Source organism: Stegastes partitus, unplaced genomic scaffold, assembly GCF_000690725.1.
Source record: "Stegastes partitus isolate 25-593 unplaced genomic scaffold, Stegastes_partitus-1.0.2 Scaffold1895, whole genome shotgun sequence".
NCBI lineage: Eukaryota > Metazoa > Chordata > Actinopteri > Pomacentridae > Stegastes > Stegastes partitus.
The window spans coordinates 5,294-17,331 of NW_007579626.1; the positions used below are offsets into that span (position 1 = coordinate 5,294).

Genomic DNA, 12,038 nt, shown 5'->3' on the forward strand with positions numbered 1-12,038 from the left:
TGACCTGAAACTTCAGAATAATATGTGCAACTGCTTGGAGATGGTCTCATGGTCTTTACCTTTAACATGCTCATTCTTTCTAATCTCCTGAGATCTGAGAGTCTCTCCTGAGCTTTCTGTGGTCCATGTTCAGTGTGGAACACACCATGATACCAAACAGAACAGTGACTACTTTTCACCCCTTAAATAGGCCGACTGACTCACCTTAGTTTAACATGTCTCTATGTTCAAATTATTTTTCGTCTTTTTCTGGGGGTGCCATCATTTTTGTTAAGGCCAGTTTAATTTGTTTGTTTTTTAAAAATTATTCTGTTGAGCCCCAATTCAAAAGCATATGTCTGATTTTCATTAGTTAATTTTCAGTAATTTGTTTTACTTATTACTACTTAGAACTTACAACTCAGTTTCAAGTTATTTCAGTGACCATTGCAGGTTTTTCTTTCTTAACAGAAGGGTACCAACTAAGTGTGCAGGCCAATAAATTACTTGAATCATTAAATCATCTGCGTACTTTTTTGTAACACATGGATTAAATGTTCTAGAAACACACTGCAATATGTGAAAATGTCAAACAACATTGAAAATTTATTTTTGCATAAGTCAACAAAACAAAAAGGTACAATGGCTTTAAAATACATTCAGAACAACAGGTTTTGTTTGTTTGTTGTTGTTTGTTTAGTTTTGTCCCCCAATTTGTAAGGGTTTGATTTATATTATGGCTTCTTGTTCATTAACAGTAAACGTATATAATAGTACAGGTGATTCTAAATACAATAAAATAAATGCATTTTTTCACAGGTCAAAAATAAATGACAACAGTCTCGCTAATGAACTGTTACTCATCAGATGCCACGTCCGTCTGCCCGTCAGTCTGTTCAGCTTTCCATCACTGTTCCTCTGCTCAGACCATGGAGGTGCTGCTTGAGACAAACTGACAGAAAAAGCAACATTCTCATTCACATTTATTTTATTGTAGAGCTTATTCAGTGTTAATCTATTGAGTAAAAAAAAAAAAAAACGTATCATACTGCTTTGAGGAAAGGGATATTCACAGCTGACAGCACAAATCCCAAGGCTGCAGGAAAGAAAGACCTGCAGATGCAGACAAACCATGAAATGACACATTCCAAGTTTTATGAACTGCTGTATTCATTTCATTAAGTTAGGAGATATGATGTAAAATACAGAAGAAAAAAAACACTTAAATGACTGAGATTAACTGTTACAACCACAATACAAGGACAGTGTACAGTAATACAAACAAAAACATGCCTATTTTACATATTTATTATTCAGATAATGGTTCTAAATCAATCAAACTAGCAACATAAGTGATTATCATTAGTGTTATTAAAGACTATGCTCTTTTTACTGTGTCAGAAACACTTACCTGAAAAGAAGGACAAAGCCATAACTCTCCACAAGCATTCCAATGATTGGCCAACGGCACAGCACCAGTGACACGCCACCAAGGAAGAAAAAAGTAGCTCGAAACTTCTGTCTTTGAAAGAGGAAATGGGCTGTTCTCCTGAAGCCGATCATGGATGTAAAACCAGCCAGGAACATGATCTAGAGAACATGGCAGGTTGTTAAACACATTGTAAGACTTTGGTTATTGTATTATTTATTGGTTACTTTGGTTGGGGTGGTTGGACTTTTTGCACTGAATGTCTCTAGTTTTGATGTCTGTAACCTACATCTACTCGTTAAATGTATTTACTTCACTGTACTGCAAAGAAATAAAGCACATTTCACTGCACTGCATTAATTTAACATCTGGAATTACGAGTTACTTTACCAGTTACAGCTGAGCTAGTCAGTGCTTTATATGAACAATACGTTAAATGACCTGAAGTATTAAAGAAGTAGTTCTTATTGACCTTTAAATTGTTTCCAACATTTATAAACCTGTGCTTTTGTGAATTCTGTGAATGTTAATAAGGGCCAGTGAAAGATGTGATGTTGAGGCTGGCTAGATGACCAGAGAGATTACTTACATTCCCAATGGCCAACAAGACTGAGTCAAAGTACAGCAGCACACCGAAGAGCAGGAAAAACAAACCAAATCCCATCAGACCAATAGCAATCTCTGGAAGACAAACATACACAGGAGAAGTAAGGAAATTACAGCAAGAGTGTTGTCACTTGACAGAAAGTTCTACATGTGCCTTACAATAGTAACAGTGACTTATAATAACAGTCCATGAAGTTTATTCGTGGATAGATGTGTTAATAGACAAGATAATCACATTTCATAGCCATAAGGATCCATAGTCATTTAGCCGTCTCCAACATTCAGAGAACTGCAGAGCTGTTGAAACAGTTGGCATTGGATGTCAAAGCTGAGGAGCAGATTCTGGGGGACAATAGGCCCGTTTTCTTAACCTTGGTCATAAGTAAGCCACCCAAGAGGCCGTCCTTCCTATGAGCTATGGCCCAGTAAAAGATGCCACATACAGACGTGGACAAAATTGTGGGTACCCCTTAGTTAATGAAAGAAAAACCCACAATGGTCACAGAAATAACTTGAATCTGACAAAAGTCATAATAAATAAAAATTCTATGAAAATCAGACATTGCTTTTGAACTGTGGTTTAACAGAATTATTTTAAAAACTAAACTCACAAAACAGGCCTGGACAAAAGTGATGGTACCCTTAACTTAATATTTTGTTGCTCAACCTTTTGAGACAATCACTGCAATCAAACCATTTCTGTAACTGTCACTGAGACTTGTGCACCTCTCAACAGGTATGGTGGTCCACTCCTCATGAGCAGACTGCTCCAGTTGTCTCCGGTTTGAAGGGTGTCTTCTCCAGACGCCATGTTTCAGCTCCTTCCACAGATGTTCAATAGGATTTAGATCAGGGCTCATAGAAGGCCACGTTTTCCTCTGAGCCATTCTTGGGTGTTTTTAGCTGTGCTTTGGGTCATTATCCTGTTGCAAGACCCATGACCTGCGACTGAGACCAAACTTTCTGACACTGGGCAGCACATTTCTCTCTAGAATACCTTGATAGTCCTGAGATTTCATTGTACTCTGCACAGATTCAAGACACCCTGAGCCAGATGCAGCAAAGCAGCCCCAGAACATAACAGAGCCTCCTCCATGTTTCACAGAAGGGACAGTGTTCTTTTCTTGATATGCTTCATTTTTGCATCTGTGAACATAGAGCTGATGTGCCTTACCAAAAAGTTCCACTTTTGTCTCGTCTGTCCATAGGACATTCTCCCAGAAGCTTTGTGGCTTGTCAACATGTAGTTTGGCAAATTCCAGTCTGGCTTTTTTAGGATTTGTTTTCAACAATGGTGTCCTACTTGGTCGTCTCCCATGAAGTCCACTTTGGCTCAAACAATGACGGATGGTGTGATCTGACACTGATGTACGTTGACCTTGGAGTTCACCTTTAATGTCTTTCGAGGTTGTTCTGGGCTCTTTTGTTACCATTCGTATTTTCCGTCTCTTCGATTTGTCATTAATTTTCCTCCTGCGGCCACGTCCAGGGAGGTTGGCTACAGTCCCATGGATCTTACATTTCTGAATATGTGCAGCTGTAGTCACAGGAACATCAAGCTGCTTGGAGATGCCCTTAGAGCCTTTACCTTTAACATGCTTGTCTATCATCTTCTTTCTAATCTCCTGAGACAACTCTCTCCTTGGCTTCCTCTGGTCCATGTTTAGTGTGGTACACACCATGTCACCAAACAGCACAGTGACGATTTGTAACCCTATAAATAGGCCGACTGACTGATTAGAAGTTTGTATACACCTGTGATGCTAATTATAGGACACACCTTGATTGAACATGTCCCTGTGGTCACATTATTTTCAGTCTTTTCTAGGTGTACCATCATTTTTGTCCAGGTCTGTTTCATGAGTTTATTTTTTAAAATAATTCTGTTAAACCACGGTTCAAAAGCAATGTCTGGTTTTCATTGCTTAATTTTCATAGAATTTTTATTTATTATTACTTTTGTCAGATTCAGGTTATTTCTGTGACCATTGTGAGTTTTTCTTTCATTAACCGAGGGGTACCGACAATTTTGTCCACGTGTGTATGTGTGTGTATGTAAAAGTAGAAATGTGATTTAAAGAAGTGTTGCTGCTGTCAAGGCGGGTGTCTGAACACAGGTGGAACACACAAGCAAGCAGAGACAAGTGGTGATTATGCAACAAAGGTTTATTTAACATTCATTTAAGAAAGTTACCACAAACCAGTTTAGGATGGGAGAACTAGGATGACACAGGATTTCACATACGCAGTAGGACTGCCTCTGGATAACAAATGGCAGAACACATGACAGTGTGGATGTACTGGTTACCAAACTTGAATTTCGGCAAAGGACCAATACAGTCAATTCCAATATGCTCTAAGGGCTCCCCAACTAAGGGAACTGGCCTTAATGAAGCAGCAGGATATCACCTGATTGGGTTTACCAGAGACTTGGCATGTATGACACGAACGGCAGAATTTAACTGATTTAAGTCCAGGCCAGAAGAAATATCGGAGTATACGGTTATAGGTTTTTGTGATTCCCAAATGACCAGAGAATGTGTGATCATGGGCTAAACTAAGGACGTGAGGATGGAATGGTTGTGAAACTACAATTTGGAATACCGAATCATGAGTTGAACCAGACAGAGGAGACCAGTGGCGCATCAGTACACCGTCATCGACAAGGTAAGACACAATATTTTCACCTGCTGAGGTTTGGACTAGAGACCAACACGATGCGAAAGTGACATCAGTTTTCTGAGCTTCAATCAGCTGTTCTTTATCAAGAGATAACGTGAGACTTTTATTGTCAGGACAAAGTTCAATGGAGACAGATGTACTTTCTTTAGTCTCCGAAGATGGATTTGTTGGATCAGAGTCATTCATAAAAGAGTCACTAAGATCCACCAACTCTCCGAGTTTGCGTGCCTGAGCATGGGTTACAAAGCACACAGGGAACAGGGCATGAGATCGGCGCAACAGGATCAGAAAAACACACGTCATAATTTTCTATGACTACGGGCTACGGAAGACTTTTTCACAGGCCAAATCATTTCCAAGAATAAGATCGATGGCAGGAATCAGCAACTGAGGGCCCATAGTGATCTGTATTTTACCTGACACAAATTTGGAACACAACTGCACACAATGCAAGGGCGCATGGGCAACACTCATTTTAACTCCTCACATTAAAATGTCTGCACCACAGTAAGACTGATCAGTAACTGAAGGACATCACCACAGGTCAGACACTGCTTTGCACAAGTATCCCATAGGACAGTGATGGGAACAGTTTTGTCCTCACCGACCAGGGGAACAGAACCCTGTGACATAAATGGCATGAATTCTGCAGCAGTTTGGATTTGGTGAGTATGTACATTTTTTTTCTGGGTGTGTGACTAAGTTTGAATGAAGCCTATTGGATATGGTGTTTTACCAATTTTGGACTGCTCTTTCCTTTTCAGAGCAGGACAGATGGGATGAGGTGTTCCTGTTCATAGCAGTAAAAGCACTCTCATGTACTGGTGGCAGCAGTGTGGCTACCATAGAAGCTTTTCGGGGACCGGCTTCACCTCCACCTTAGCCAGTCGGAACGCTCCAAATATAATAATATGACCCAGGGTTGTATCATTGTTGCTTGACCAGGGTCATAACATCAGTGTCTATGGTCTGGCAGAGACTGAAAGTTATTTTGTGACAGTGCTAGGCTATTCCTGAGAGACGTGCTGTGCCTCTTAGCCCGTGGTTAATAAATAAATCTTCAGTAACACCCACAGCTAAAACATTTGGTGAGGACACAGACAAATTTGTTTCCAGCCGATCCAAGAATAGTTGCAAAATAGGTCAAATCTTTATTTATTGCCCTTTAAAAATGGAAAAAGGCTCCAGTATTTATATTTTCCACCAGAAATATAATCTTTGGTTGACATGTTGCCAATGTGCCTTTCTACCTGGTACTCAAAGTACTTTATAATGTGTTTATCTTTCACCCACATACACACACATTCATACACCAAATGGCAACAGAGCTGCCATGCAAGGTGCTGCCTGCTATTGGAAGCAACTTCAGGTTCAGTGCACAAGGCCACAGAATGTGTCACTTGAACTTGTTCTGTGGCACTTATCTAGATTGTTTTCTCCTGACTAGAACCTTGCTTGTGTTGTATCCGCTCTCAGATGTACGTCGCTTTGGATAAAAGCGTTTGCTAAATGAAACTGTAGAATTGTAGAAATTATTGTAGAAATTGTAGGATGTGAAGGGACGGTGGAATGAACCAACTTTGCGATAAGTGGACAACCCACTCTAGCACAGACTCCCCTGTGACCAGTGTACATATGGGGTCAACTAATGCGTCTCAAAAATTCAAAACATTTAAAGAAAGTGTTTTTTTTCCATCAGTTTAAAGCATGTACAGTCAGGCACATACATATTTGGACATTGACACAGTTTTCAGCATTTCGGCTCTGTACACCACCACATTGGATTTGAAGTAAAATAATCAAGATGTGCTCTAAGTGCAGACTTTTACCTTCAAATAATTATACGCAAGTATAAACACCATGGAAGTGTTCAGCCATCATATTGCTCAGGAAGGAGACGCGTTCTTTGTCCCAGAGATGAATGTGTTTTAGTGTGAAATGTGAGAACACATGTTTATTTTCTATTTCTAGAAGATCTATGGTAAATTTATGAAAGACCCAAAATGCATGATTATTTTTTGTAATTTTTTTTAACTAAGGCTCAGGTTTCCATGATTTCATCACAGAGATTTTAGCATTTTAGAGGTCATTGGAAACTCAAGACGTCCATAACACACATGGTGTTTATATTTGTTCACACCTGTGTTTCAAAGTAGTCACTCTAATACAATAGCATAACAGAATTTCTGTAGTCCAGTTATGGGTTAAGCTACGTGTTCACAGGGGTGATTTTTCGCACGTGGTAATGCACTACTTCTGAACATCGCCTGCTTGATAGGCCACTAGCAGGCCACTGGGTGGTCACATGACAGCTGCTTTACCTTTGAGGTGTTGAACCAACATGGCGGCTCAAGCGCAAACTTATGGTTTTACTACTTCAACCTTTCAGCGAAAAATATTTCTGAAAACATTTGAGGCGAGAAACAAGCTATGTAGTTGTTATCTGTCCTCATTTTACACTGAACAAAAATATAAACGCCCCATGTCAAATATTGTTGCTGTGTGGAGTTAACAACTGTAAATGAGCATTTGCTGACATTTTATTGTACAAAAGTAATATTTCTCTTGATTTGTGTATAATTTTTTAATCCAACTTGCTGTCAGTGAGCATTACTCAGTGACTTGTTATTTTACTCAGTGCATGGGTGGGGCATGTCCAGTGGGTGATCAGACAAAATGAGCAACAGCTGGACAATCCTTGGACTGGGGACAATAAAAGTTCACCCCAAAATGTCAAATTTTGTCACAAGTCATAATGCCTCAGATGTTGCAAGTTATGCGGGAGCGTGCCATTGGCATGTTGGATGCAGGGATGTCCACCAGAGCAGTAGCTGCACGGCTCAATGTCCATTATCGGACCATAGGCCATTTAAGAGTTCGCTTCCAACAGACTGGCACTACTGCAAATCGACCTCATCCTCGTCGGCCACATATGACCACTCCAGCACAAGATCGCCACATCCGGCTCGTCCATCTGCGGGATCGGCTAAGACCAGCGACACACACAGCTGATGAGACTATTGGTCTGCACAACAGACGCATCACACGTCAGACTGTCCGTAACCGCCTACGAGGAGCCAACTTGGATGCTCGGCAACCTCACCGTGGTCTGGATCTCACTGCTGTCTGGCGCAAGAACCAACTCGCATGGGCGAATGCACATGTCCGATGGCCCTTGGCACGCTGGAGAAGAGTGATGTTCACTGAGGAATCCAGGTTCCAGTTGCATCATGCAGATGGAAGACAGCATGTCTGGCGACATGTGGGTGAACGGTTTGCAGATGCAAATGTTATGCCCAGGGTTGCCCATGGAGGTGGTGGCATTATGGTGTGGTCAGGCATCACATACGGGCATAGAACACCATTGCACTTCATTGAAGGGAACCTTAATGCACAAAGATATCGGGACAAGATTCTCACCCTAATTGTTGTGCTGTTAGTGCGCCAGCATGACATCATCTTTCAACATGTCAACGCCCGACCTCATGTTGACCGCATCTGCATGGAATTCCATCAAACAGAGGACATTGAAGTTCTGGACTGGCCTGCATATTCGCCAGACATGTCCCCAATAGAGCATCTTTGGGATGTTCTGGATAGGCGTGTCCAGGACCGTGTTCCAATTCCAGGCAATGTGGGTCAGCCCCGTGTGGCACTCCAGGAGGAATGGAATAACATTCCACAGGCCACCATAGACAATCTGATCAACTCCATGCGAAGAAGATGTGTTGCTCTGAGAGACGCAGCTGGCGGACACACAAGATACTGAAAAATCAAATTCCTCAACCTGACCCCTATCATGTTCAAAGGACTGTCAATCCACTACAAATGTCCACACCACCATGTTATCAATGCCGATATGAAGATCAGTAATTACTGAAAATATATTTTGAGTTCCTCTATATATTGCGGAACCCAAATGTTCATAAAGCTCTTATATTTGACATGGGGCGTTTACATTTTTGTTCAGTGTAGTTCAACAACGGCCAGTTTAGTCATTTTACAAAAGATTCGTAAGGCTTCTGACCTGAACTCCCCACACCAAATTTGAGAGCACACAGGCAATGCTTCACCTCGCGTTTTGAAACTCCCCGTGATGCTCTAGAACACAACGTGGAGCGTTTCACATACACAATGAATGGCAAGCATGAAACTGACGGATCCTGTGAAGACATAGCATTGTTGTTTTTGTGTGCCACCCTAAGATTTTCAGTGGCCCTATCTGGTTGCTTCTCTGAAGAGTTTCTGGATGGGCCACTGGATTAAATGTAAATACTATTACAATTCCATGAGTCAAACTAAATAGGTGACACTCCTGGAGGTTCCTACTTTCTGACCCCAGCTGCCTTAAATGCTGTGATATGTAAAAAGGTTCTTATTTCTTTTATTATTATTTTACCTTGATTAATAAAGTATATAGAATAAATAAAAACATAAATTACCTGAACTGATTAAACTGAAAGCTTCAGTGGTGAACTTCACAAATCCGATAGTCATATCCTGCCTTCCTTTACTTAGAGATACAACATTTAAAAAGTGCTGTTAAAATGTTTTTGCGCTCTAAAAGCAAGCAGGCGCTTTGCTCCATGGGTCATGTGAGGGCTACAGCTTTAACCTAACACTTTACAATAGAAGATCTGTGAGAACACTTACTCTGAAAGTCTGTGATGGCCTCCATAGTAAACACTGCTGTCTTCTCTCCGTGCTGGCTTTGTTTCTTTGTGGCTGTCTAGGACAAATGAGATAACTCCATATTTCAACTGTGACCTTTGCACGTTGACGTCGTCAGAGTGTGAGGTAAACATTAACTAGTAGGCAATCCCAGGTAAAGGGCCAACTATCTGAACAAGGTCATTAGCCATTAAAGGATACTTAAAGAATGTATCCCCATCTTGCATTCAGGCTTCTCAATACTGTCATTAAATACAGACAAACAAACAGACTGGACTGGTCCACAGACACAGACGCCCTGTATCGGAAGGGGCAGAGCCGGCTGTTCTTCCTCAGAAGACTAAGATGCTTCGATGAAGTGCTACATATGTTCTACCAGACAGTGGTGGCCAGTGTTCTGTTCTATGCTGTGGTCTGTTGGGATGGCAGCATGATTGAGAGAAACATTAGGCGAAGAAGGTCGGTTCTACAGTTCTACAATTCACAGTTTCATTTAGCAGACGCTTTTATCCGAAGCGACGTACATCTGAGAGCAGATACAACACAAGCAAGGATGTCGTCAGGAGAAAACGATCTAGATAAGTGCCATAGAACTGTGCTCAGCAGGAATTTGGACTCACTGAAGACTGAGGTGGAGAGACGTACACACAGCACAGTGTACCAGGCGCCTTATTTCTGTTTCTTCAACTAGCATGATTTGCACATCAGTTGCGTGGTCTTTTGTACATTGTTTGTTATCTATCTGTATGTAGCATGTATGACTTACTTGATACGTTGAATTGCAAAAAAAGTATTCCATCTTTATGCAACAAGAGACTTAAACCATTACTTTCATTACAAGAAATTCACACCACAGTAGCTCAACAGAGACTCCAACACAATACTTACACTTGATAGGTCGTTTTCACTTCCAATCATTTTTCTTTCCTGGAGATCACTTTGTCACAACAGCTCTTGTTTTAAATGCATTATATTATCAGTGACTTGACTTTATTTTTAGGTCACAGCAAATTAGTTTCAGCCCCAGGATGTATTTGGAGAAGTTTTGCAAATGCTATTTCATCTTAATCTACGGTGAAGCATGCTCAGATGGTCTTTGCTAGGGCACCTTAATCATGCAACATGAATCATTTCTTATGCAGCTCTATTGTGTCCAGACTTCTCAACCCACCTAAACTGCAGATAAATTGCTGGTCATCTTGATCATCAGATTCACAGTGGCTTCCCACTACACAGACACTGAAACAGCATAACCTTATCTTATCATGATGAACTAGAGTTATTGGTCACTTTAAGGGTCTTATCTCATGCTGCTGCCTTAGCAGGTTGGGGGTCTTCTTTAATAACAAATGTTTTGCAGATGTATGACCCAGGGCCTTCGATCCTTGCCTGCTAACTTCCAGCCTACCACTCTTTAGCTCTATTCCCCTTCCTGCAGGAAACAAGTACTGTGTTTTGTGACAACGAAGCATCAGTCAACATTATTGAGAGTGCTCCTCAGTCATATCTGTGCTCTGTTTCCCTGCAGTCTGCCTTGCCAACATTTGTCTCATTTCATTTAAGACATTTAGATGTTGCAGTTTCTAGCTTTCTTGGAAAAGAATATTGATGTGTCCTCTTCAGTGGACCAAAGAAGTCCATCCAGAGGCAACAATAAACATCTATCTACTACACTTTCCTGGTGCAGTCAGTCCTCACGTAAGGTTTGGGTGTTTAAGTCTATATGTAGATACCCTCTGAGAACAGTCCTACCTGTGGCTTAGGGTGTTTCTTAGATGTGGGGAGTTAATTTTTTGCACTCAGAAATTCCATTCGTTGCATGATCTCGTCTTCTCTTAAGATAAGCAGAAGCAATCCATTGGCTTTGGGCTTTCAAAGCTGATTAATATTATTATAAAGGTGCTCTCAGCTTCCTTGCCGGTGCTCATATGCTTCCTGTTCCTTCTCTTCTATGATTCACGCCTGGAATGGTTACCCACTGCTAGCGGACATGAGTTTGAAGGCCTTGTCCATGCCTTGGTTTGCTCGACTCCACATCCCATACCAACGCCGTGATCTCTCCCCTGAGTTACACAACCTGTTCCTTCTGCTCGTCCTCTGCAGCGTATGAACATCTCCTCTGCCTGAATGCCATATAAAAGGACATAAATAGTTCATATTATACAAAATCTGTGATAACTACATCAAATTGGGGCACTGTTTCATGTCTGTTCATAAAGGTCATGCATGCTTGCACAAATTCAAAGGAAATACATCAGGCTTGACATCGCTCATAGTCTTGTAGCTCACACAGTATATTAACAGTATATAGACATAAACTACTTCAGGCCCAAAGCAGTTGAAGATAACAACAAAAAACTCTCCCTTGCAATCACATTACATTGTGCTTAAGCCTTACATGTTAGTCCTCCCCCAAAATGAAATATGGTGGATTTTTTTCATGACTTGCATCCTTACCATCTTCAACGTGTCCTCTTCACAGCACAGCAGTTTTTTCCTCCTCCTTTTACATTATTTTGCTTTTTAAAATAAAGGTTTAAAACTTGTCTCCCTGGAGCCTATCTCAGTCGACTTAGGGTGAAGGCAGGGGACGTCCAGGACAGGTCGCCAGTCTATCACAGGGCTACACTTATCTGTAAATTATGATGATTACAAATACATTTAAGATTTG

At 41.0% G+C, this 12,038-nt stretch overlaps 1 protein-coding gene across 1 annotated transcript; it reads right to left on the bottom strand.

Moving 5' to 3' along the window:
• Nucleotides 1-790: 790 nt before the first annotated feature.
• Nucleotides 791-9,374, bottom strand: golt1a (golgi transport 1A). The gene is made up of 5 exons (XM_008302845.1): nucleotides 9,350-9,374; nucleotides 1,998-2,089; nucleotides 1,391-1,569; nucleotides 1,029-1,092; nucleotides 791-931 (listed from the first exon to the last, which is right to left on the bottom strand). The coding sequence occupies exons 1-5, from the start codon at nucleotides 9,372-9,374 to the stop codon at nucleotides 902-904; spliced, it is 390 nt and encodes a 129-aa protein (XP_008301067.1). The 3' UTR covers nucleotides 791-901.
• Nucleotides 9,375-12,038: the final 2,664 nt, after the last annotated feature.